The 27,268-nt window shown below is 48.6% G+C and overlaps 1 protein-coding gene across 11 annotated transcripts in view; it reads right to left on the reverse strand.

Annotated features, from left to right (window-relative positions):
- Positions 1 to 2,418: 2,418 nt before the first annotated feature.
- Positions 2,419 to 27,268, reverse strand: part of Aopep (aminopeptidase O (putative)) — a 322,738-nt gene continuing 297,888 nt past the window's right edge. For 4 of the 11 annotated variants that reach the window (XM_029468263.2, XM_029468269.1, XM_029468262.1 and 1 more), the window contains 3 exons: positions 22,949 to 23,065; positions 8,349 to 8,435; positions 2,419 to 6,600 (listed from right to left, as the gene is read on the reverse strand). In XM_029468263.2, the coding sequence (XP_029324123.1) occupies positions 6,460 to 6,600; positions 8,349 to 8,435; positions 22,949 to 23,065 (345 nt within the window). In that variant the 3' untranslated portion in view covers positions 2,419 to 6,459. The remainder of the gene's footprint in view (positions 6,601 to 8,348; positions 8,436 to 22,948; positions 23,066 to 27,268) is intronic. The other 7 variants (XR_015045417.1, XM_029468266.1, XR_015045416.1 and 4 more) reach the window with 6 other exon arrangements.

Genomic DNA, 27,268 nt, shown 5'->3' on the forward strand with positions numbered 1-27,268 from the left:
AGCACCCAGGACTACTTGGCAGGTGTAGCTGGGGCAGGGTGTTCTCCTTTCCCTTACCAGGCCAGTGCTGTTCCTCTACTGGCTGGCTCCATCTCTGTGTAAGCCTAGTGGAGACCAGCTGGACTGAAGCAAGAAGCTCTGCATGTGAATCCTTCAGATCCCATCCTCTAAGTACTGCTTTCTGTTGCTTCCTGGGCCATAGCTGCTTTGGAGAGTTGTGGCAAAGGTGATGCTGTGGATAACAGAGATCCCTGTGTGTGTGGCATCCCCTGCTAGCTGGCCGCTCACTGGGCTTGTGTAGCCATGTCCTGCTAAGCCACGGTCAGGAGAAAAACCTGGTAGGAACTTAGCACTGGCCTGGAGTGGACCCTGAAAAACCCTCTGCTTTTGGTAGGGATGGCTTACATTGGGATATCTGCCATTTCTGGTTTCTACCCTGGGGACATTCTGTGACATTTCTGCTCACAAGCAAGAATACCTTGCTAGGGTATCAATTATTTCATTCTTTTGATGTGAAATTCGTTTGAATAAATACATAAATACATAAATGCTTTAAAATCCTCTAGTTCTATTGGAACAGTTGAGTCAGAGCGCCCAGAGTCCTTTCTGGGACTTTCTTAACCCCACCCTTCCCTTCTTCCTGCCTGGGTCCAGCCAGAATTCCCAGTACCTCTCCCTTGGCTTCTGTCCAAAGGCTCACAAACAGGGTGGTGGGCTCCCAGCCAGCCAACCTCTGCCCCTTCCTGGGGTTCAACTCTCTTCTATAAATCCGTGTGTGGATGTCTACCTACAATGGCTACCTTCCTAGGCCAGGTTCAGGATCTATGTAGAGGGACAAACAGTGGGTTCAGGATCTATGCAGAAGGATAGCACACAGTGGGGGCACTGATGTTTCCTCCTGTGCAGGGAACCATGGCCCAGGGGTCAACATCAGATGATCTAGATGCACCCCCTTCCTGTAGCCCTGGCCTTGGGTTGAGGCCTGCTCTAATCCTCGTCGGAAGCATCACAGATAACACAGAGGGGCGTGTCTCTTCTGGAGAAGAGATGGAGTAACTCTAGGCTGTCTTGGTTGGAAGGAGGCCATTTCTGGTGGGATCACTGAGAACAGGCTGGCCCAGCCCTGGCCTGTTGTTCTCAAGTGATGGACATCTGCTTAGCAATGATGATGACAGTATTTGGTGGCAGGGTTAAGAGGCCGGTGTTTCTGCTATCCCACTCACCTCTTGGCAGTTATCTCACAGTGATCCTCCTGTCCCAGCCCCTCTATCTACTGGAGGCATGGGCCTGGTGGTGGAGCAGTTTGCTCCCATCGGGTTTCTTTCACCCTTCACTTCAGCTTCCTCCAGGAATGGTTGAAGTGAGGCTAGAAAACGGCATGGAAATAGTGCTGGCAACAAGTGTGCCTGACCACCAAGGACAGTCTCTGTCTCTCTAGGGACAGAGGAGCAGATGCAGGTTCAGGCTTCTGGGCTTTCAACACAGGCTCAGCCTCACATCTGAGTGGTGGGAGGCAGAGTTCCTTAGAGGGGTTCCAAGCCCCTGCCTAAGGCTTGGACACCAAAGCTCTGAAGACCAAGCACTACACAGAGTGGTCTACAGCAAACACTGACCCAGGGATCCAGCTTCTTGCTCTGCCCACTTGTGGTTTGGAGCAGGAGCCTGGGGTGATGGTCCACATCCTTCCTCCACCAACAGTTCACTCATCATCTGAACCATATGCTATAGAGCAAACTCCTCCCTGGGTGAGACAGCTCAGAGGAGGAGTCAAGCCTCCCTAGACATCCATTCTTCCGCCCTCAGACCCTGCTTCGCATCCTATTTGACAAGTTAACGTCTGCAATGTTCTGTGTCCTGTGAAGTCAGGTGGCTCACGGAAGAATGGAGACTGCACTTCCTTGACTCCAGAGGTCTCAGCCAGGTGAGGGAAGCCTGCTTCCACAGCCTCACGGGCCTCTGGTTCAGCTATGGGTGGCAGGAGCTGCTGCCTAGCTTGTGGGGCTGGGGGACTGGAGGAGAGGGGAGGATAGGCTTGCTCTGCATCCAGCCAGAGGTGGCAAAGGACAGCTCTACCACAGATCCTTCACCAAACCTGTGAACCGGGCATCTGGTTCCAGTGAGATCTCCACTTACCTGAAACCCATTGGCAAGAACCCAAGCCAGACACAGCCAGGCACAGGGCTCAGTGACCCATGGGGACAAGGGACTAGATCCCTGAACAAAACCCACCTTAGGGGCAGCTTTGTTTTGCTTTAGTGGTTCCTAAGAATAAAGAACAAAAACCAGACTAAACCAGTGCTTGGCTGCACACTCCAGTTCAGAGGAGGTATGGGCCGCTGAGGTTCTCAGAGGGGCCTTACAGGGTGTGTGGTTCCTAGTCCACCTCTAAGCAAGGCCAGAGAGCTTCTGAGAGCAGGATGGCATAGACTCGGCCATTTATTTCAAGTCTTCACAGAAATCAGGGTAACATTAAGTAGAATGACCACATTTTGATACTTGTACCATTGTGGTATACAAAGCAGATAACCATTTACAAGTCCCCTGCAATCATCCAAATGCAGTCACTGCTATAGCCCAGGCTCTGAAAACCAATGGTTCTCTGCGGATGCTCCTCTCAGTCTGTCCTAGAGCCTTCATCACCCAGCAGGTCTGGATGCAGAAGCCTGGCCAGCCAGTGGAATGCTCCTTCTGGTTCCTTTTTACACGGCTCAGCCTTGTCCGGGCTCACGTGACTGCACTGACAGCACAGTCTCAAGCACCTTTCTCTAGACAGTGACTGAAAGCTTCTTAGAGCTTGTTCTGAGACTCCGCTAGGACCAGGCTGGCTGAAACTCCACATTTGGAAGAGACAGAGTCCCAAGCCACACTCATTTCCCTTTACTCCCAACCTTTTTAGAATTAACATCACCTGGAGGTAGGAAAGTGTGTGCAAAGTGCCTGCTCTGACCCACGTTCTTCTTTGCTTTTAAGGAGCATCAAATTCAGAAGCAAACTGGAATACTAGCAAATCTGGCACTTTATTAAGACATTTTAGGCTTTCCTGCATTTTCAAAAACAGGAATGCTCTGTTGATTGAACACATCAAAAGGGCTTTGCAGAATCCTTGGGGACCAGCCACAGGAGGTGTCACATGATTCTGCAGTCCCAGAGCATGGCAGCTAGTTTTTGCAATCACAGGAAGCAGGCAACCGGCTCTCCATCTGCCTAGGGGAGGGTGTCCTTCATTGAATGACTGCCTTGAAGTCACAGCTCAATTCCAGTGTGTAGACTCAGTCTCTCTAGGACTGGAAACAAAGGCAGCTGCCAGGTGCAACAGTTTATGAGGCTCCGCCTTTTATATATGCCATGGGAGCCCAGTCTCTGGAAGCCCAAGATGGACCAACTGCTGCTGTGGGCTGATGGCCTTAGCAGCCACATAATCCTCCCTTTGATGTCCAGGGTCAGTGCAGTCCCGGCCCCACCAGGGCTAGGAGAAGGTATATGAAAGAGAGTCTCACTGTGATCTGTCCTGTGAAGGAAACAGCAATAAAATTTATTACCCAGTCACCACAGCCATTCCAACAGGAGTTCCTCCCAGCCTCTGACCTCTACTTGAGAGGGAACTTTTCATGGGAGGACAGGGGCAAGACTGGAGCCACACCTCACAATACTGGATCTGGGGTGCACGGTCATGGCACAGGCCATGCAGGGCTGTGAAGCCCAGAGAGGTTCAATGAAAGGCTCTACAGACAAAGCCCTTCAGACAGGCATTCTCACTGCTCAAGGCAGCAGGTGACATGGCGTGCTCTGCCCCAACCATGTGGCAAATGCTCAGCTCCTGCTCTACCTGCTTCTAGGGAATGCAAACTTTCCAAGGTTAGTTCTGCACTCTACAAATCCCCACCTCGGGAGCACATACAGAGGGATACCACTGCTGTTGGGTCTGGTACCAGACACTCAGGCCCTTCATCTTCTTCTCCGTGGGAGGCCTGCCTCAGGCACTTACAGATGGGTAGGCTTTTTGCTCAAGGGCTCGACTCCTGTTCCTGCTGAACTGAGCCAGTGTGTGAAATGAGAACTGATATCAGCTCAGTAGGCACCGGAGGGCGGGTCCAATCACAGCTGGGCAGTGCCTCCTGGCGTGCCCTGGGCATCATCCTGCCAGCGACTGTGGAGACATGGAGACCTGGACTGCAAATACAAGAAAGAGTTCACCACGCCCAGCAGGGACAAAGAGCCACACCCCCACCCATCACAAGTGGCATCAGCTGAGACAAGGTTGGCTCAGTTTTTGTGATGCATCTGGTTTTAGTTTTCTGTGACTCCCAATACACTTGACATTACAGTGGACTAGTTAGCAGTAGAACTGTATTTTCTGTAGACACACTTAAGGGTGGTCAGCACGCTGTTTGCACTCTTGACAACACAGCCTTGAGGCAGGCTGGTCTCTCCTCCTCTGGAGTGACCACCAGGCAGTGGCCTCTGCCTGGCAGCTGCAAGTTAACTGTCCCCATCTCACCTTCTCTTCAGGTGCAGAACTTAGCCACTGTGAACAAAGCGGAAACCAATCACTGTTCACCAATCAGCTAAGCTCTGCACCTTGTTAGAGAGGTCATCGCCGGCCATAATTAAAGGGCTGGTGAGCATCTTCGAAGGCTGTTGGCTTCTTTTGTTTCCAAAGAGCCACAAGGCGCCTCTGTTCTCCAAACTGCAGAGAGAAAGTAGCCACGGTTCTGCAGGAGCAGCCAAGGTCATGGTTGCGTGGTAATCCCTGGCAATGTGATTTTAATCTCAAGTCACAAATCAGCATGCCAGGAACCCAAGCAGCCAGAGCAGGTGAGGGCAGCGCCATGCCCAACCACTCCCATCCACATGTGTTGAATGTCCTCCAAACCGCCTCTGAGCCCACCACGCTAGCAGTGCAGCCTGCTGTCCTTCAGCGCGCTGGCTGCACTGTATAGAGCAGCATAGGGGACTGGGAGACAAAGGACACACTTATCAGCTATGAGACCAATACCTTAGGGACCATCCTTGCTCTGAGTATGTGGCCTTTAACCCTGGGGACACACCCTGTTCTCAAATTGAAGACTCTGATGTCTCTGGGCCCCTCAAATAGGAAGCTCCTCTCTGACAGCAGATGTGGTGTGTAGGGAGGGAGCATCTCTCTGGGTTGCCTGTGACCAAGCATTTGGTTGGATGAGCTGAGGTACAGCACAGAGTTCATAGGGGACCTAGCAAGTTGAAGATTTGCTCACTCAGTGGGCAAAAATACTCTTAGAAGAGTTACTAGGACCACTATGTGACTATGGCTTTCCTAAGTGAAGGCCAAGGGACCTAAAGAGGGAACAGTGGCTTTACCGTGTGACCTTCACACACCACATACCAACAATCCCTCAGGTTACAGGTTTCTAGAGAAATGCCTGCAGGAGGCAGTGAAGAGGCGCCCCCGACTGACTGCCTATTCACACAAGCCACCCTCCTAGCTTGTATTGTACGGGCTTAGCAGGCTGTACCTGCTTACTCCACCCCACTATCTCCTCTGCTTGACTATGGCGGTCCCCAGCTCTTCTGCAACAACATGGTCATACATCAATAACATGTTTTCCCTTCATCAGTGTAGTTCTTCAGAGAAATAAACATTACACAGAAGTGGGTTTTATAAAAGTGAAATGTGAAAATGTAAATTTAATGTCTGACAATGGGTTAAGATTAGCAACACAATTCTAAATATTCATTAATTAGTAATCATAGAGAACAACAGAGAAACACAGTGATTGATGTAAAATTTCAAAGGTATACAAAAGTAAACATCATATGTATCACCATGGCAAGCAATAATGTACTGGGATGATGTAGAGATGATGATTGACGACTATGAAAGAAACACACTAGCCCACACCTGTCTCAGAACTCCACACTTTGTGGCTGAACTGCATTACTGATCAAGCTGGCTACAGAGGAGGCAAGTTACACCACAGCCAAGGACTCTGGGAGCCAGTGTAAATCCTGTTCCAGCTCAAGATGGAAACAGACTTGCCTTTAGGACGCAAGTGTCACTTGGATGGAGGGGCAGAGAAGACCTGCTGCCTACTCTACAGGTCAGAGAACTAGAGGCCAAGGAGTCTCAGGTTTACACAGCCTCTAGGAGAGATGCCTGCATGCTGAAGCCTGGAGCAATGAGGTCATGGACCGCTGTATTGACCTTGACCCTGGAGCCTGTGGACCTGTGCAAAATCCAGGGTGGCTAAAGCAGTGCCAGAGGGCTATAGCTCCTTCAGCTGGACACCTGCTTTACACCCATGCTTCCAGCAGGTGAGGTGGCTCCAGAGATCCTGAGCCTTCCTGTTCTTGAGGACCCACCTTGCTGCTTCCTCCCCAAGACCGTTTGGCAGCCCTCCGGTGCTGTGGTGACTGTGGCTCATCACGTGGCTTACCAATTGACATGGATGGTTAGAAGAAAGAAAAGAGAGAATTACCTCTTTAGAACAGCATTTCAGTCACCACCTGGGCTGATGCTCTGTCCATGTGTTCCTTCACCAGCTCGAAGCACTCGTGGGCTAGCTGCTGCAGCCTGGCGTCCTCACTCACCATCAGCTCCCCATACAGGTATATGCCCATGGCCTGCAGACCGTGAAGGCCAGAGAAGAATGGGAAAGGGGTAAGATGCTGTACATGTTTATGGGGACTTGTTTGTATTGCTTTACACAAGCTGGTCTAAAAGCACAAAGGACAGAGAGCCTGCTGCCATGCAGGTGACCAACTGAAGCTTGCACCTTCTACTCTGTCTCCATTGTCCTTATCAACACTCTCTGGAAGCTGAACATGGTAGCACAGGCCTTTAATCCCAGCACTGGGAGGAAGAATAGGCCGATCTTTGTGAATTCAAGGCCAGCCTGGTCTACATAGCAAGTTCTAAGCCACACAGAGTCACACAATGACACCTTGTCTCAAAAAACAACAGAAATACAGAATTCTATTGATTCTGTCAACCGACTCTGGTGCCCGAGTAGCAAGCTATCCCATGGTGGCTATTGTCAGGAATACACTGGGCAGAGGCAGAGAGCTCCCAAAATGGTCACCATGGAAAACCTTGTCTGTCAGGCCAGTGCATCCTAAAGGGTAGCTGGCACGAGCTTGCTTACCAAGTCCATCACCTAACAGGCCACAGAGACCACACGGCCAGCAGTGCAGGCAGGGCAGATGCCGTCACTTTGGCCTAACCCGGCCACCAAATGTCAGACTCTTGGCTCTTCTGCTTTGAAAACAATGCTACAAAGGCTTGAATTCTCACTGTGCCAACATTAAAAACGCAGCCAATTACATTCTTCAAGTTCTGCCCGCTTTCTTGTTCTATGGAGTTTCTCAAGGGTTACATTCTGCTTCAAATTCAAGTGTTTCAAAGGCAGCATAGGATAAAAACTCAGTGTTGGTTTCCAAAGTGCTTTCCTGCAGGGGCTGAGGCATGGAGGTCCCTGTACAGTAGACAGCATGGCTATGCCAGTGAGCTGCTCTTAGCTCTGTTCCTGTCTGCTTTCTCAAACAATTCTTACTCCACTGTGCAAATGTGACATTTCTGCTGCAAAAAAGTCACATCCTTTGCTTTATGGGAAAAACCAGCCCTCACTTTGACTCTTTCAAAAGTCCTTTTGTCCACCACACCCCCACTTTCCATCCCACTCAAAGTGGCTCTAGCCCATCAGCCCACAGTATGCACACAGGCTAGCCAGAGGCACCAGTTGGGGTTGGGAGTGGGACAGAGTATGGTGGAGGTCATGTGGAGACATGTCATGAGGTACAAAACATCAGAGGAGGTACCTTGAAGGATGACCCCAAAATGTGCCACAAACCAGAGAGGTGGCACATGAGGTTATACACACATACATGTACGTACACATACACACAAACACACACACACACAGCCTGAAATTTGAGGCAGGAGACTGCTTCCTAGGACATTCTTAAAAGGAGAGAATACACAGGCTAGGTAGGGCCGGGCATGGGTATGACATGGTGTGAATTCCCAACAGGTGACCCAAGGGTTTCCCAGGTGATTCACAGATGTGCTGTGCTGTGCTTGCAATTAGAGCCTTACCAGCTGGATGCATCCATGGTGTTGCTAAGCAATGGCCTTGGACTGAGAGTTCTAGGGTAAGCCTCACCTCATGCCACATTCCACAGCCAGGACAGAGGATGGGGTTCTGTGAGGACACTGAGGGCATCAGCTCACAGCTGCTAGTGATCTTCAGATGCTAACTAGCCCTTCAAAGTTTTTGAAACTCCTTCAGATAATTTGTTCTGACAGGGATGTGGAGAACTTGGGACTGGTAATAATGGTGGCCAGTTTCTATCTCTTGGAAGATCACACTCACCTGGTCCTCCAGTAGGAACCTCTCCACCTGATTGTATGCCTTTGTGTACTTGTGCTTAATAACCAGTTCACACCATCGATGTCGAACCTGGGGAAACAAGACAGGAAACCTGGTAAGCAATGCTCTCCTCTGCCAGGAGTGTGTGGGAATAAAGGGTGACTGTACTGCAATTTCACCAAAGCACGGGGCACTTATGTAGGCAGTGTGGCTGGACGAGCAGTTGCATTTCATTTCTTCCTAAAATCGAGGACTGGAAGTCCCAAGTACAAGGACTGTCAGCCAACAGTTGTAGAAAGCACACGGAGCTTTGGGAAGCAGCTTCCCTCTGCCACGAGCAACAGGGATGGGGGGCGGGCCTGTACTCAGCTTGTTTGGCTCGGAGTCACCAGACTTAACAATGAAAATGCAGCATGTGGGAAGCTGCCAACTCCGAGCTCACACCGAGGCCGGCCGAGCCGGGGTGGGTCCCTACCTCTGCTCAGATTCATGGAGAGGCTCCAGCAGGCTGCTCTTGAGCTTGCAGCTCCTGCTGAGAGTCCGCTCACATGTGCCACGTGCACCTAGTAGAAAGGACATGCTCTTTTCAAAGACAGTTCTAAAGGTTTGCCTGCAGGAACTTGCCAGGGCCCTCTTGCCCTATCTCTTACAGGCACCCACTGCCTGTGAGACAGTGGTAAAGCCACCAGCCACAAGAGCCTTGCAGGACCACCTCTCTGTGTCGAGGCATTAAAATAAAAAAAAAAATGTATTTATTTTATGTATATGAGTTCACTGTAGCTGTCTTCAGACACACCAGAAGAGGGCATCAGATCCCATTGCAGATGGTTGTGAGCCACCATGTGGTTGCTGGGAATTGAACTCAGGACCTCTGGAAGAGCAGTCAGTGCTCCTAACCACTGAATCATCTCTCCAGCCCTCACATTAATTTTTTTTTTAAACCAGGTGCTTCTGCCTGTTTGGTTCTCAGAGTACAAAGCCACACCTGTTGCCAGCAAGCTGTCTGAACTCTACCCAGCAAGCAGCCAGCCAATCAGTGGATGCTACATCACTGCTTTAGTATCAGCCAGTAAAATTTAAAGTCTCTTCATGTTACCCTTGTTTTTATTGCCTTTGATCCATTTTGCAGTCAGGAATAAATGCCGACATTTTGGCTAGGCCCCCTGCAAACCACATTACTATACAAGACTTCTAGAATTTAACAAGAGCCACTAGGAAGCCATAAGGAATTAGCTCTTCTGTGCTCACCAGACAGAACCAGTGGGCAGCACCAGGACGATGGGCATCTGGTCCCGGAGGGGGGGTTGTCTGTCCCTCTCCCTTTCCTCCTAATTTGAGGTCTTTCCAATGGCCTAGCCACACCCAAAAGCTGGCAACAGAACCTTTGGTTTGTGAGCTCTGGGGCTAGCCAGGAGACCCTGGTCTGGCAGTCCCCCAGGGCCTCCTGCTCTGCCGCTTGCTCAGTCAGGCCCAGAGAAAGAACGTCACTTTTTTCAACTGCAAAACAGCAGATAGCTAAACCCACTTTAATAATGGCACACCTAAGAGAGCTCGGTCCAAAGTATTCTGAGGACCGACCATTCATGTAGGACCTGGCTGAAGTACACAAATACATATACCCACTTTTAATAATGGCACACATACAAGAGCTGTGCCGGACCTGGCTGAAACTGTTTCGCTGCTATGACTTTTGTCATTCTAAAAGTGCAAATTACATTTCAGATTTTATTTTGAGAGTAAAGGGCTTTAGGAAGCTACAGGATTAAGGCTTGGGGTGAAACAGTGAGACTAACTGCTCTTTGGGTAAGAGATATATTCAGAGTTATTAATGCCATAGACGGAGAGCAGCATAGTCGGGCTCTGAGGACAGATCAGGCAGAGAGAGTTCTTCAGAGGAAGGACGGCTTTCACACCATGGATTGCTGGGCAGTCCACAGTACATGTATGTAGTCAGGATGTCCCTAATTCCAGTGGACAGAAGAAAGGCAGGGAGTCTGTTAGCCTGGGGCCTAGGCTCAGCTACGAGGGCAGCGGAAACAAGAAGCCAGACAAAAAGGACTTCCCCAAGTAGCTCCCCTACATCCAGGACAGGGTCTCACAGAGCCCGAGCTGACCTTGAATTTGGTGCACAGCCAAGGATGATCTTGAACTTTTGCACTTCCTGCCTCCACTTTCCAGGTGGCAGCATTACAAGTGTGCAGAGCCATGTCTGGCTATGCAGCAGTTTCTCAAGCCCAGGGCTTTATGCATGCACTTTATGCTAAGCAAGCACTTCTACCCACTGAGCTACAGCTCTAGTCCCTCGTTTTCTTTTCTCTGCTTTCCTCTTATTTACACACAGAGAAGAAACAGAGCATACTCCAGGATCCATCTGTGATTAGCAAAAGGTCCCAGCGGGTGGGGGCAGGAGGCTCCAGCAGCCCTGCTGGGATATGTGAAGGTTCAGGAGGCCATGTCACAGAGGCTCTTTCACAACATGAAGTCAGCGTTTCCACTCCTCTTACAGTTAGAAACGCTTTATTGTCGTGACTAATGAGAGAGCCGATCTTCTGACCCCTGAAGGCTAGCTAACATGGCATCCAGGAAGGACAGACTGTCTCCCCCACCCCACAGAGAGCAGGACAAAACAGCCTTTTCATCAGAAAGGGCTACATGCATTTCAGTATTCCAAAGACAGGATGTTTAAACGACATCACAGAAATGCTGCACCCCAGTCTCCACTCACGCAAGCACTTTTAGTTTTCTTTTTAGTCCTCAGAGCAACAAAGATTATCTTAGTTTTCTCTTCCAAACTCGCAAGCACCCACAACCCATCCCCTCATAGAACAAGAACCTGCTACCCCAGTGCAAGCACACACCAGTGGATGGCTGGGTTGCCTTCCTCCAGATCAGACTTTGGTGCCTTTCAGAGGGGACACCTTGACTCAAGTTCCCACCTAGACTGACACTGGCAGGGACTCAATACTCCACAAGCTGAGCCTCAACACTCAGAGGGATGGTGCCTGAAACAGTAAAGGCGAAAGACAACCTACAGCGCCATATAACCCAGGTGTATGCTGTCTCCTGCTCTGCTCAATTGGATGCTGCAGCGTTCCCAGACCAAGCAGCAGGCACCTCTGTATTCGGAGAGACACTGTTAAAGGCCCTTCAGTGACTCAAATTGCTATCTTTGCATTTCACACATCTTGAGCTACTCCCACTGCTGGGGCTCTGGGCCTCTGACAAGTGAGGACAGCTTGCAGGAGGGACTGTTTACCAGGTATAGCAGGGCTATGGGAAAGTGAATGGACAGAAGACACTGTCACACCAACTAGCTCTAAAGGAGCTGAAAGCTGTTTCTAGAAGAGCTGCCAGCCAACAGGGACATAGAACCGGAGCCCCAGGGAGGAACCTTGTGAGGGCAGCCTCCATCTTAGAAGGCAGAACCTCTCTTTCTCAGTCTGGTTAGTTAGCAAACCTTTACCTTCTTATTGGATCACTGGCTCCCTACAAATCCCACTTCCATTTGTCTGAGGAATGGTTTGGGTGTCAGGAAGATTAGCTCTTGACTAAACTGCAAGTGTTTTCAGCAGAGACATCTTGACTGCGGCCATGGTGATTTTGCTTGCATTTCTGAATGGTTCTAGTTGAATTTATTGATTATCCTTCCTACGGGTTTTCAACTCTGTTCTTTTAGTTTTAGCATTTGTGTTTATGTGTGTGTGTTCCATATGATCTAGCTGCACACTTTTCTTGGGTTCTCTTAGACATAGTTTTGCTATTTAGCTCAGGTTAATCTAGAATTTTCAGTGTAGCTCAAGGCTGCCTCCCAAGTTCTGGAGTTATAGGTGTGACCCACCACACTTGGAAAACTACACTGTAGTAGAGTTGAAATTTAATGATTTAAAGAGCAAAATTCAGGTTATCTCAAGCTTTTGCTAGGAGTCCCAGCAAGTCTGGAGTTAGCAAATGCTTAGTCTGAAATAGCACCCAGATGCTCAGGCCAGGCCAAGATGGCAGAGGCCAAGGGAAGGGTGGAAGCCTGAGTAGGTAGGCAGGGAAAGGCCGATTCAGAGTCATTCCTGGAGATGAAGTTGAGTGAGTCCTGTCTCTGTGGTGTCTGTCTCTGGCTGGACACATGACTGTCAAGAACTTGCTCTCTCTTTTCTTACAGAGAGCAGACAGTCCTTAGTGGGGCATGGAGAAGAAGGCATAGCCTATAGCCCTGCTGGCCCCTCACTGCCCCAGGCTGAGGGAAGGATGCCTGTGTACATGAGCAGAGGGCCTAGCTCACCAATGACAGGAGAGAGAAGCTGGGTTACCGGAGACTTCCTAGGTGCCGTAAGTTGAGTTTTTGTTTGTTTGTTTGTTTGTTTTTCGAGAAAGGGTTTCTCTGTATAGCCCTGGCTGTCCTGGAACTCACTTTGTAGACCAGGCTGGCCTTGAACTCAGAAATCTGCCTACCTCTGCCTTCTGAGTGCTGGGATCAAAGGCGTGCGCCACCAAGCCCGGCTGTAAGTTGATTCTTATATGATACATAGGTGTGTAACACACAGTTGCATATGGTGCATGCCTCTAATTCCTATAGTTATAATGAGGCAGAAGCAGGCACATTTCTTCAAGTTTGAGGCTAGTTTAGTCTACATAGAGTATTTCAGGCCACCCAGGACTATACAGTAAGACTCCACCTCAAACACACACACACACACACACTCCGAAAAACCTTAGAAAAACTATTTTCCAGGATGCTCTGTTTAGAATGTGGGTTTTTACACAGAGGTGCCGCTTATACCACCAGAAATGGATTCCAGAACTCTGTGGTCCTTCAGGGCCTGCACCAGTACAGGGACCTCTGTGAGCAGTGCTCCTTGTGCTAGATGGGCTGGGTACAGATGAGAGGAAGGGCACATGGAGGATAGGCCTGCACGAGCTTTCATGTCAGAACTGCATCTGAGGGCAGACAACTAAACCTGCCAGGTAATTCACATTACAGCGCTGGGTCTTACAGTGGGACTGCCACCAGGATGTGCTGTGGCAATAGGTCTGAGAGTCCTGGGACCATAGTCAGCCAGACAAACATGGGCTGTAGCTTGTCCAGTCCCAAAACTGTAGGATCAGCTAGCTACATAGGCTTGGGGGAAGGAAGAGCCAGAGGGGTTCCACCAGGCACACATACACACATAGCTTATGGCAGAACATGTGCAAACATGTGTACACACAGATAAGTTATTTTTTCAACATTTTCCCATATGCAATATATGCAATACACTGAGTTTTTATTATTGTTTTAATGCTAGTAGTTAACAATAGTTATAAATAATTGTTGTGGCCTGCTATTTTGTGGAAAACTGATCAAATGGCCCGAAGAGTGTGGCCTTCCTAGGAGGCGGAGGGCCATGCCCAAGAGACTATATATAGATACTTCAGGAGACTCAGCATAGTAAATCTCCTGTCATTTTCTCATCTACTACAAAAGTTGACTATTGAATCTGTGAGACTTTGGGGAATGTGTGCCCAGATGACAGGGCAGGACTTACGAGGTGACCTTCTCATCCCAGGTGATGGCTATGAGCAAGGTGGGATCCAGGAGAGAGAAGGCAGTGGTGGGGACCACACAGCTTAAGACCAACTAGCCCTGGCCGTTGAGTCCTGGTTGCAGAGGAGAATATGGGGCCTGGATGACTGCTGGAGGAAGACGAGACCCTGGGGCGCTCACACCACCTCTGGGAAGTACATCCAGGCGCACAATTCTGGGAATTTCCAAGACCATTTGTACAGAGGACTCACTTGGACTCATACCAACCCCAGCTATGTGGCAATTCTGTCCCATGTACAAGGTTACTGTGAACCAGAAGTTCCCTCGGAGCTGAAAGGCTCTTCACTTGTTAACACCACAGAGGGACCCTGCTCTTCTGATGTCTACAGTCTTAAAGCATTGCCACTTAGAAGGCCACTCTGTTCCTGAACTGTGCCTCAAACTCAGGGCTACGAACCTGAGCCATCAGAGTTCTCTTCTGGAAACAGCTGATACCTAGCCTAGCTCTCCTCCCAACCAGGGGACAACAATGTCAGCATCCCTCTGCTCTGACCATAGGCCCTGACAGTGTCTTTCTGTTCAAGTCCAGATGCAGGGTACTACTGGTCCGTGCCCTTTTGGTTTTGCCCCTGAAGAACAGGGCAGACACAGCTCCTTATTTAAACCATTGTTTACAGAACAGACTATGGGGTGTACTGACCTAGATCATACATTGCTATCCAAGTATTTCCTCCCCAAACCTACCATGTCAACGGACATCCAGGTGGGAACCCCTGAAACCTTGGGATGGACCCAGCATGACATGCAGGGTAGCCCTGAGTGCTGGTCCCAACCCCAAGTCCTATTGCTGTCTCTGCAGTTCCAATTCCAGTCTCAGCATTCATTCTGAGAATTATTAAAGGGGAGATCCTGCATCTCACTGGTCTGTGGGAACAGTACAGGGGCTGGTCTAAAGCTGGGATGGCCAGGCATGGAGGGTGATGCCAGTGCAGAGAGAATGAGTGCAGCCAGCAAGAGCAGAAGGCTCCTGGCTGTAGGCATGTGGGTCTGCCCTGCTTTATGCTCCCACCACAGGCCCAAAGTCATGGGGCTAACCACTCAGGGGCTGGAACCATAGCCTGAGCCAAAAGCAACCTGTTCTCTTTAACAAGGTGATTGATTATCTGAGGCATCTGCTGGACTAACAGCTGCCTAGCATACACATACCACTGTTTTACATGAAGTTGCCTTTCAAGGAGTCGGCCATTGACACCCCTCCCCGTTCCAGTGCTGTGGCTGTAGCTCAGTGGTTAGTGCCTACTTGGTAAGCTCAAGGAGGACCCCAGCCTCCCCAGATCCTGCTTACTACTGCATGTTGGCTCATTCTTTGTGTTTTTCAAACTTCCATATATAACCATTACAAAAATCTGGGACCTCAGTGTCTACGGACAGATACAGCAACTTAAATCCTCACATCACGTTTGTAACAGTTAGAATCCTTTAGCTTTGTTGCAGAACCAGCGTTGAGGCAGGCCAACAGGTGGACCAAGCTGGCTGCTGTGTCACTAGGTGGCAATGCTGCAGGGTTCTGTGGCGAGCTGGTGAAAGCAAGACATTAGGCCACTGATCTCACTGGCCTCCAAGTGCAGTGTCTGCCTGCAGCAGGCTTCTGAATGGACAGCACTGCTGCAAATCGAGAATGCTTTCAAGGACTTTGAAATTATAATGCACAGTTGGAAGCTATAAAATGCTTTGAAGAATACCACCCATCCTATTTATGACAGGAAGCCCCTTTCTTTCTCAGTCCTTTTGATTTTGAAATTTACTGCTAAAGGAAAAAAAAATCTGTACAGGGAACATGATCTGGGAAGCCCATTAAACCTCATTTGGAGTTTCATTTTATATCTGTAAACAGAAAGACGAAAGCTTGAGGCTCTTATAAGTTAATAAGTCTACACTGCAATAAACAACCCTGCTTTTTCAATTTGTGTGCTTAAATTAGATTTACTTGCTTTAAAGAGGGTTCAGTGGTGGTGAGAGGCACAGCTATTGCAGGACTACAGGCTGATGGCACTGCCAGCAAAGAGCTGTCAGCTATGGTACGTGAGCCACACAGAACTTTCGGCATCTGTTTTACTCTACTGCTCCCCCTCTCCTCTCCCTCACTGCTCGCTGTTCCCAGAGGACTGAAACTCCAACATTATTCTTCTAATAAAGGGAATTAGACCTTACTTCAGTTGCTGCTGTACAGACATGTTAGTAAATTCCTAGGCCAATGTTAGGAGTGACATGTGGAGACTGGGAAGATAGCTGAAGGAGTAAAGTTCTTGCCTTGCAAATATGAGGAACAGTGAGCCTGTAATTCCAGCAACTACAAAGACAGAGACAGAGGCTTACTTGGCTAGCCAGCCTAGCCTAACAGGTGAGAGACCCTGTCTTACAAAACAAAATGGAAGACTCCTGAAGATCAACACCTGAGGCTGACCCAAGCCCATCACAAGATTACACACACAGACACGAAAGAGGGACATGTGTCTGTCGTTCTGTCTGTGGTGCCACACTGTGTGGTGTTTCAGCTGCTGCACCTACCACACTACCATGCAAAAAGAGTGTACAGCGAAGGCCCAGGGTGGTGACAGACATCTGTCACAAAGTGAGCAGGACGCTCACCTCACCTGGGTTCTAACCGTTCCTGTGATCTAGGCTGAGCCTCAGCTCCTCGCAACCCCCACATAGAGCTTCATCTGAGGATGGTAATACCATTAAAGGCTTAGTGCCAGTCAAGAGAACTGAAGCAGACATGAGCTAGACAGTTATGGCTTTCTCTTCCAAGACTCTACACTTAGCAGTGATACCTTTCAAACTGGTTCTGAAGTCAGGAGGTAACAGAACCACTCAGGTCTCTGCTGAAAAGGGTGACTTTTGCTGCTGGTAGAAACAGTGACCCGGCCGGGACAGCTCTGCCTCCCATGGCAGCAGTGTAGCCACAGAGTAGATGACAGCAGTATGACATGGAAAGACAAGGAAAGCCTCTGCTCTGAGCCGCTGACCACCAGGCTTCCAGTTCCTATACACTTCCTTGGCCCACAATTCCCTTAAAAAAAAAAAAAAATCTCTGAAGAAAACAGGCCAGAACACTGTTTCTGTGAGTTGCCAGGTGGAAGATCAAGATGTGCTCAGGGAGTTTCTCTGTGACATGTATACCAGGCTGGCCTCGATCTCACTGTGTACACCAGGCTGGCCTCTGCATCTCTGTACTGGGATTAAAGACCAATGCTATCACACACAACCTTAATTTCTACCCTGCATTTCCAGTTCCCTTACTGTCTTTCAACATTCTAATTACTCTCCTGTTTTATATTCAAATCCTCTCACAGTGATGTATTCTAACAGTGCTGGTTGGTGACTGATGAGGTTGGTGTCTTGGCAATGAGGCCCTGTATCACTGTTACCCAGGGCAGCCATGGGTCTCCAGCAGCTGTGGAGAGACAGCTGGTGCTATGGCATTATTTCTACTCATAGGCCTTGACCTTCTAGGCAGGGCCATGGAGGCTGAGGTCTTGGTGCAAAGCTTGTGCCTCAAACCTAGGACTGCACTGGAGAGGCACATCTGGCCTCAGGCAGGCAGTTTCTGTCTCATCTTGCTACTTAAACTTTCCTGGGCGCAGAGAGGCCCAGAGCCACTTGATGAGGCTAGCCAGGCTCTCTGACACAGCCAGCAATGTAGAGAAGGGTCTGTGAGAGACACCTGCTTCTTCACCGGCAGTCCATGCAGACAGAGGTGGTGCTACAGATGCTTGCAGAGGCTTTCTCTGTGTCCCCCAGCATGGGCTCACTGTTCAGCACCAGCCTGCTGCCACCTTCCCTTGCAGGTCTGTCCTTCTCTTCTATCAAAGGAACCCACCTCTGCCAAAGTTGCATTCTCTAACACTTTTGGTGGGGCAGACTGGGCTCCGGGTGGCTCCTAAATGTTGTCAGCCATCACATCCTACGCTGTCACCAAGTGTTAAACAATTCATCATGAGATTTTAAAAACTGCCTTTTCTGAACCCACTGCTGCCTTAGAACAGAGCTTCTTCACAGGGATTCTGCCCCTCAGGAAATATCTGGCAATATCTGAGGACATTTGGAGTCCTACAATGGGAGGGAGGGATGCTCATAAACAGGAGCCATGGATGCCGAACACCCACAACATGGGACTGTCAAGCATGGGGGCCAAGAAACCTTGATGTGGAGTATCATCTCTACCCCTACCCCAGCCCTGTCCCTACCCCAGGAGCAAAACACATGCCAACCAACCATGAACCCAAAGTCCAGGAATTCTATGAACCACAAGTAAAAAGGGCTGTCCCAAGCAAAAGACAACACACACCCAGTGGCCAAGTTTTCCCTCTTTCTGCTTTAGTTGGGGGGGGGGGGCGGATACAGAGCTGAAGAAACAGCATAGACACTATCAGCTAAGAAAGAGCCTTCTCATGAACAGAAACCACATTAACCAGCGGTCATGCTCAGCTGGGTTATACATCAGTGGTCAAGCATGTGCCTGACATGCACAAAGCCCTAGATTCCACCCCTGGCCAGACAGCCCAGAAACAACCAGATGAACCTAACCGTGGGTTGTTCACGTATTCTTTATAGTCTTGCATGGTTCCTCATCTTACCTTGTTAACAATTCTGTGAAGAAAGTATTTATGGATTCATTTTAATCCCCAGGAAATCAAAGCTTAGGAACCTTCTCCCAAGTCACCGAAAGGGAGGGGTCTGGAGAGCTGGTGAAGAGTGTGGATCTCCAACTGAGGGCGCCATCTGTTAGCACGTCCTGACAATGGCGTGCTCAGACACAGCACATAGTTTCCAAGGAAAACAAAATCAGATATAAAACCCAAGATCAAAGCTCATTTAACCAAGTCCCCGCCCCTCAGCACTGGCAGTACAGTTGAGATAATGTTGTGCTGAGGTGGAAAATGAGGCCAGGGGAAGGCAAATGCATGTATCAGCACCCTGACATGGCCCACTGCAGAGTCCACGTCTTGACCAGCATCAAGCTCTGGACATGGGTGCTTAGAAATCAACCACAGAAAAAAAAAAAAAAAAAGAAATCAACCACAGGTTGTACTCCAGAGATGGGCATACACTACCATTCTGCTTTCTTGCTTGGAACGTGCTGTGCAGACTAGGCTGGCCTCAAACTCACTGAGACCCACCTGTGTCTGTCTCCAGAGTGCTGGGGTGAATGCGTGCTACTTACTGTGCCTAATTCTGACTCCTGTTGCATCCTGGTAGCTCTCTCCCCCTTTTTCTGTGGTAGTTTGAGAGTAGTTTTACTATACAGGCCACGCTGGCTGGGAACTTGTCCTGATGTTCCTGCCCCTGTGTCCTGAAGATTTCAGCCTTCCTTTCACGGTACAGAGCTTCACACTCTGTACACATAAACACTCCCTCTCCCTCTCCCTCCCCCCCCCCTCTCTCTCTCTCTCTCTCACACACACATACACACACACACACACACACATAAATCACTCACATGGATTTTTTTTTCAAGTCAGGGTTTCTCTGTGTAGCCCTGGCTGTCCTGGGATTCACTCTGTAGACCAGGCTGGCCTCGAACTCGGAAATCCGCCTGCCTCTGCCTCCTAAGTGCTGGGGTTAAAGGTGTGCGCCACCACTGCCTGGCATACATGGATTTTTTTTTTTTTTTTTAATTCAGAAAACACAAACAGAAAAATGTCGAAGATGCTTTAGAGCAAGGTTATGGCCCAGTCTAAAATGTTTATGGTGGCCTTCACATACAAGCTGCCTGAAGTGAGCTGAGGGCTGAGTCACTAGGAGGGATGCGCATTGCATTTTGTCATGAGGGGCATGGCCAGCTGGAGCTACAGGTTGTGGCAGGTCCCTTCTCAAGCACACAGGCCTTCAGGCCAGCAGGAGGAATGGGAGGGCAGCCTTCCAGCAGGTCCTAGAAACACTCTCGCTATAATCACAGATTCCTTATGCAATACCAGACCCAGAGCTTGACAGTGACCTGCATAGAACACTGGAGGCCTTACTTACCTCACTCCTTCTCTGTGGAGGCTTGGCACATGACCCCGCTACTGAGGTCTCTTCGGCCATCTTTCAGGTGGCTCCTCCTTATTCCATATCTGAGAACCCTGACAACTGGATGGAATGCCCTTGCTTGCTCAGTCACAGGGGAATAGTGGAAACCAAGTCAGAAACCTCAAGGTTGTTTCCACCAAGGAACAACTCTTTCTCCTGTGGACTGTCTGTCACTCAAATGAAAGTTGCTAATGGTTCAACTTAGTTTCTGCGGCCTAGTTGCCAGAAGGCACACTTAAAATTTGAAGTTTCTAGACAACAACATGGTTGCTGAAAATCATGTTGATCTTCAGATTCAAAGTGATATTTCACAGGAACTTCAGTACAAGAAAAGCCACAAGCATAAGGAACTGCAGCCACACTTATGACGGAACCACAAGCACAAAGCCACTGCTTAGTTTGAAGTCCCTAGTGCAGGAACCTCAATCCGTAGCCCCAGCAAGGGACACAGCTGCAAAATGCCATGAGAAGTGATCAGGAGCCGGGTTGGCAAGAGTCCTGAGGAGGACTGGTTATACTGAGAGTCCTAGGAGGACTGGTTATACTGAGAGTCCTAGGAGGACTGGTTATACTGAGAGTCCTAGGAGGACTGGTTATACTGAGAGTCCTGAGGAGGACTGGTTATACTGAGAGTCCTAGGAGGACTGGTTATACTGAGAGTCCTAGGAGGACTGGTTATTCTGAGAGTCCTAGGAGGACTGGTTATACTGAGAGTCCTAGGAGGACTGGTTATACTGAGAGTCCTAGGAGGACTGGTTATACTGAGAGTCCTGAGGAGGACTGGTTATACTGAGAGTCCTAGGAGGACTGGTTATACTGAGAGTCCTAGGAGGACTGGTTATTCTGAGAGTCCTGAGGAGTCCTGAGGAGGACTGGTTATACTGAGAGTCCTAGGAGGACTGGTTATACTGAGAGTCCTAGGAGGACTGGTTATACTGAGAGTCCTAGGAGGACTGGTTATACTGAGAGTCCTAGGAGGACTGGTTATTCTGAGAGTCCTAGGAGGACTGGTTATTCTGAGAGTCCTGAGGAGTCCTGAGGAGGACTGGTTATACTGAGAGACCTGAAGAGTCCTGAGCAGGACTAGTTATACTGAGAGTCCCAGGTTAAGTTTAGCACAGCTCTCCTGGCTTTTACAGCAGCACTCACCCATGTGTCCCCAGGTATGTGGCTTTTTATTGTGTGCTTGTCTCAACAACAAAGTGCAGAAACAATGTGGCCTAAACTATGAACTCTCCGGTCTTTTAGAGACAACATTTGCTGGCCACTATCCTGACATGTGCTGGGTTTATACCTCTTTCTTGTCTTGTGTAGCCACCTCCTCTTGTCTTCAGTGTTGCTTCCTTTGAGGGGCCTTTCTTGAATACTTGGCTTAGAGATGTTTGCCCTGTGTGTCTCCTCTTCACCCTGTATCACCGCTTCATAGCTCTCGGCTGAGGCTACCTTGTTCACCCAATGAGCTGACAGACAAATGAAAGTTTCCTATGGGTGAGCCTGACTCTCGTGCACCATTTCTTTCTCAGTGTGTAGATGTTAAGTATAAAGGCTACAGTCAGATCAACAGTGTGTAAAGGAAGCCAGGATACATTTAGTCCACCTGGGCACCAAGGATCACAGCAGAATCAAGTCATCTGCCTTTGGGCAGTAAGATATAGTTTTTGATATTTACAGAAAAGGGAGACATCTACCTCCTTCTCAAAGGTTTAAGGAACACACAGTAACTGTATCTGGCTGTGTAAGGTAAGACAGGATGTGTGACATGCCAATAGGAAGTGGGAGAAGAGGATTGGAGCCTCATAGCTTCCTGGCATCAAGGGACAGGTGTTCAGCACCTGCTCTGACCCTCCCACCCAGCCAGTGCAGGCTGGCAGGAGCCTTGACTCCAGTGGGTTCCAACCAGTCAAAACACAATCCTTTGCCTATAAATAGCAAGGTCTTTCAAACACTAATTAAAAATAAGTCTGGCATTTGGAGTCTCTGATAAACAAAAGGGCTAGGAGCAGAAACAAACAAATTTGATACATGGGTGGTAAAGGGTAACAGTGTCTCCCTAAGAACTTCTTTCCACTGCTCCTAAGTCTGTGGACTTAGAAAATGGGTAACAAAGTCCACCTTCCCAGTGAGCTACTAAGGAATTGTTTGTCAGTGTAAGACACTTACTATAACATTTCACATAAGCCAACTAGTCTAAAATAGAAGTTCAAAAATAGACTGTAATGAGTAGCGAGCACCCTGGTCCCACGCTCACCTCATACCTATGCACACCCGGCTCAGGAAGGCTAAGTTTCTAGTGTCCTAATGCTCCAGGTGCTAGTGGCTGCTGACTGCAGGGCAGAGAAAACTCAGTTAAGGTTTCTTACGTTCTCTGTATTTTAGAGCTCTGTGTCCAAGACCATTTTTCTTTGAACTTTTTCTTATGATTAAAAACATTAAATATTTATGATTTTATATTTTTCTCAAACCTGGAATTCATCTAGGATCTGTACTGTGTTCTTAATAAACTAAAATAAAGGCTCACATCATACTGCATTACCACAACCATCCAATTTTACTTTTTAAACCATAGCTGCTAGATTCGTTTTTCATTTCCTTTACACACATGGCTTCTTTCTTGTCCTAGCTGAATGCAGCCGAGCCGCTCCCACACATCTGAGCCGAGTTTCCTTAATGAACAAGGGAAAGGCGGCACCACCAGAGCACACAATGACCCGCCCAAGTCTTAATTCAAACAACTCCACCATGTAGCTCAAGCCTTTGGGGGACTTATATCTGTCTTTATAATTTATGGAGTAAGATAGAAAACTTAGGCCTCCAACCATTTCACGTACAAACTGACCCCTGGAGACCCCTAGAGAAGAGAAGGCACTTGTCTGAAGTGTTGCTGGAAGCCCAGCCCTTGACTCCTAAAGCAAGCACATGGCGTCATAGTACAGACAGCAGCAGCTACAGACAGGGGTTGCAGTGGGTTCACTGCCTTCCTGTCAGTGGGCGCCAACAGTTTCAACTGTGTTACCTCTGCATCCTGCTCCGGGAGATGGTAAGTCTGCTGGAGACAGTGCAGTGTCTGAGGGCTCAGCGTCTTCTGCTCTAAGAGCCACTCCAAAAGCAAGATGATCTGGTCTGGAGAAAGCTGAGGACAAAAGAAACAGCCCTTGAAATGTCATGTAGGCAACAAGAAGTTAATACCAAGGTTCTGAGCAAGAACCTCAGGGCCAGGGAAACCCCTGCCCTCTTAATGTCTGAAGAATGGAGAGAGCACCTGCTGACTTTCCTCACACATCAGGGTTGTCTGCAGCCCTAAAGATTCGCATCCCCGGGTCTGGCAAAGCCGTTTTCCCTGGTTTATCATGTTGGATATGTGTTTACAGAAGATTAAAATGGCACTTGTCTTAATGTCACAATGCCTCATGGATGGCCTTGCCTTTATAGCATGCATATGCCAAGAAGTGTTTCTGGCTATGCAAGGACTCAAGAGTGCATCCAACTTTAGACAAATTCACAAGAGTTAACCAGGCAGAGGTAGGTTCAGATTTCTTTCTGAACCATGTAGGTCTACAAGGTGGCTGCAGAAACCTGAAAAATAAACACAGTGTAACAGTACGTCCGTTAACAATGTAACAATTGCTTCCCCTCATAGCCCCTCCCTTTCATGAGCAGTCTGATTATAATCCCTGTGTACGTACTATAACACACTTTACAGGTTGCAGACAAGCCAAATGGCACATATACCTAAGCCAATAGTTACTCTCACTCCTAATTCCTAATACCCAAATCGGTGTGACAACAGCTAAGGGCAGTGAGAGGGAGAAGTGTGCGTGTGATACAAACATAAAACGAAGTGCCTATGAACAAACGTGTGGAGATCACTGGGAGCGCCTCCCCCCAACGGCCATCTCACCCCGCAACAGCAGAGTGGAGAGAAAGCTAAAGATAACACCTGTACTGACTGAAAAAGCTTCATGCTAATATTGGGGTTTTACAACTCTATACAAATTCCACCTTCTCTACACTGGGCACCCCACCCCTTCAGCCCTAACTATGCCTGATAATTCCTTCTAAGCAAACCAAATTTCTGGAGGCCAACACTAGGTCATCAGAGGGTGCCTACTAATACCATGATTTTAACTGCCAATTTCTATTACTCAAAAGACATTAACTTTTCAGCTTCTCTCCTCATGCCTCTCCTTTTTGCCCTAAAATACATGCTTTGTCCAAAGGCCAAGCTAGACACCCTCCTGCACAGTGTTTTCCCTCGGGCCCCAACTAAGGCCCCTTTACCTCTAGCCACCTCATTGCTTCTCTTGGTTTTGCTGTGGCAGTCAGTGGCATAAAGTCACCCATATGCCTAACCTGAGTATCCCTCCTGGGTTAAGTCACTGAACACAACTCCAGCTTAAAAGTCTGAGACTTGCTAACATGGGAGCCCAAGCGGATCTACACCTGTGTACTGTTTTTCTTCCAAGCAAAAAGCTCACAACCCCACACAAACAGAATCAAAAGGATCATGGAAAGCTTTTGTTGTCACAAAATTGACGCAATGGAAACATTTAGAGCTAAGCCCCCTGATTTAAGTTGGACAACTGAGATGGGAGGGAGGGCTGGAGGGGGAGTGCATATGCACTCAAACCTTTAGGGCTGTTTCCCAAGTTTATCTGGCTCTAATTAAAAGGCAGGAAAGAGTGAGGGTACACACCCCTCCAAGGAATCCAAACTCCTCCATTCAGTAGGGTACAGACACCCTCGTGCAAGAGCAGGCTTGTTCAGAGGCAGGCAGGACACAAAGCACAGCCACGCTGAACATTCCTTCCTAATGCGGGAAGAACTGTGCTAGTCTGGTCTTTGTAGAATGGACTGAGAGCCGCCACCTGGTTCTCCAGTCCATGGGAAAATGTCGTCTCTAAACAACGAAGAAAGACAGATCTGAGGCCTAATGCTGTTTTCAGCCACATTTAATAAAACTATCATTCATTCACAAGTAAATATTGTATCACAAAAAAAAAGGATTACAGACTTGAAAAGAGGTTATGTTAAAGGAAAAATATTTTAATAGAGTGAACGTCTCTTTGTAAAATACATATTTGCTCCCTGTCAAGCCACCCTACAGCGGAAAAGAAATAATACACGATAAATGCTTGCAAAGCGACTGAACGATCTCAAGTACTTGCAAATGTGCTGGGAGGCAGTGCTGTCCAGCCAGCGGGCGGTCCTGGCAACAGGCACAGGAGACATCCCACTTCCACTCACAGGGAAGTCAAATGAACTGTCACATAACTTTGGGTCCAACTGTGTGCTATCATGGAGGTACTGCAAGGGACATAGAGGGTGTCAGATGTACTATGGAGTCATCAAGAAAAACCAGCAGTGTCCCCTGAGCATCCGGCCCCAGGGAAGCCAGTGTGATATATTACAAGGCCAGCCTGCTGTGAGACTGACACCCACCATTCAGTTGCAAAAGGAGAGAAAATTCTTTCTTTTCATAAACAATGATCTATGTTATTATTTCCCGTAGATAAGGCCTTGCAAAAATGCATCTGCCTTGGAAACTCAAGACAAAATAAGGCTATGAGCTGCCCAAATCAGATAGGTACTTAAAATCAACAGCACAGCCATGTAAAACTTACTCAAATGAACACACAGAGCAGTACATAACGGGAAGCAAACCAAGTACAAGCGTTATTAACGACGGCGGAAGTCTGTATTCTTGCCATTAACATCGAAGATTTCATAGTTGTTAATTTTGAAGAAATACACAAAGAAAAAGTTAACTTCGTTTGCCCCCACCCTCACGACTTAAAAATTGAGGAAAGCGGCACAAGTCTGAACAGTTTTAAAGTTTCTTGAAGAGAAAATGTGAAATTTCTAACCCCCAGCCCTGATCCACGTAAAAGCAGCACAAAGAAAACCAACCCTGGGCTCTTGTAGGAGCCCCAGTGTCTTTACAGGAGTCAGGGGTGGGAGTGGGAGGGTGGGGGCAGGGATGGATGTCACTCTGAGCTCCCTCCCAGAGGACAATCCATCCACACAACTGCAGCCCCTGCTTTCTCTTCCATTAGCACAACACAATGCAGAAGAGCAGGCTTACCTCCCAGATTAGGAATGCCACAGACATGACAAGTCTCACCATGAAGCTTCCCCAGGCACAAACATCAGGACTGCAGCTGGCATGCCTTGAAGGCCAAGAGGAGCCCTTGAGCCCCTCCCTGGCCGCCCAGCTGGCGCACAGCAGTGGCTGTATAGGGAAGGAAGTCAGTGTGGCTCCAGACGGAGAGAGCCTGAGACTAATGCAGCCACAGACTGACAGTGGCGTGAGTTCTATTATTACCCCATTATCACTCTGGGATCTGAGCCTAAATGAAGCATGCTTCCTTCCTGGTGCCATTTCCTTTTATCCTGGCTGGAGACTAAAAGCGGATCAATGGGGCAATAATGTATGATGTCACTTCCATTATAGCAACAGCCTCCCTGCCTCTTTCAGTCTGTCTGAAACGCACAGAACGATCAATTCTTCCCAAAAATGGTTAAAAAATGCTTTGGGAGCATGCATCTTCCAGAAAAGCATTCTCTGCTATATTTGTCTATGTTACTTTGGCAGGAACTGTTTACACAGAACAAAACAGAAGAAATGGGGGAGGGAGAAAAATCTCAAATTCTCCTGTAGGCTGGAGACTTGTTGGCTGGAATTCAACCCAAACAGGGGCCAGGGGCCAGGGCAGAATGCCGCTGACCTTTGAGAGTCATGTGCAGAAGGTGAAGGGTGACCTCACGGATATAAAACACCTTTCATTGTATAAGGCACTCCGAATCTGGAAAATTCCTTGCTACCTTCTCCAGGAAGCACAACCACTCCCCTGCAGGCCCAAAGGCCACCCACTCAGGTCCATGGTGCCTGCCACAGGTGAAGGACACAGGTGGACGGAAGGAAGACAGGCACCACTCTGAGACTAAAAATAAAACTCCATTGAGTGAATTTTCACTTATAAGATTCTTGCCGTTAGCGTGAGATAAGGATACCGTGGAGAGAAGTTCCCCAAACAAGAGCAGGAACTTCTATTTCCTCAGGATCCAGAGAGAAACAGAAACAGGAGCCAAAGGAAGCCATGGTCTTCTCTGCCTGTCAGGAAAGGGCTTCCTTTCCTGTTGGGATGCACATAACAGGCAGGGTAGGCGTATTAAGCCTACTCTTCGTTCATGGGTAATGTCTGCGGGACCTCCGGACAGAACTAAAGTGCCTTCCATGCATTAGAAACTTAAATAGAAACAGCTGCTGCTGCTGCTGCTGCTGCTGCTGCTGCTGCTGCTGCTGCTGCTGCTGGAGGAAGCAGAAAAATGGTTC

The sequence above is a fragment of the Mus caroli genome, unplaced genomic scaffold, assembly GCF_978045245.1.
Source record: "Mus caroli unplaced genomic scaffold, Mus_caroli_1 scaffold_15, whole genome shotgun sequence".
In the NCBI taxonomy this organism is placed as follows: domain Eukaryota; kingdom Metazoa; phylum Chordata; class Mammalia; order Rodentia; family Muridae; genus Mus; species Mus caroli.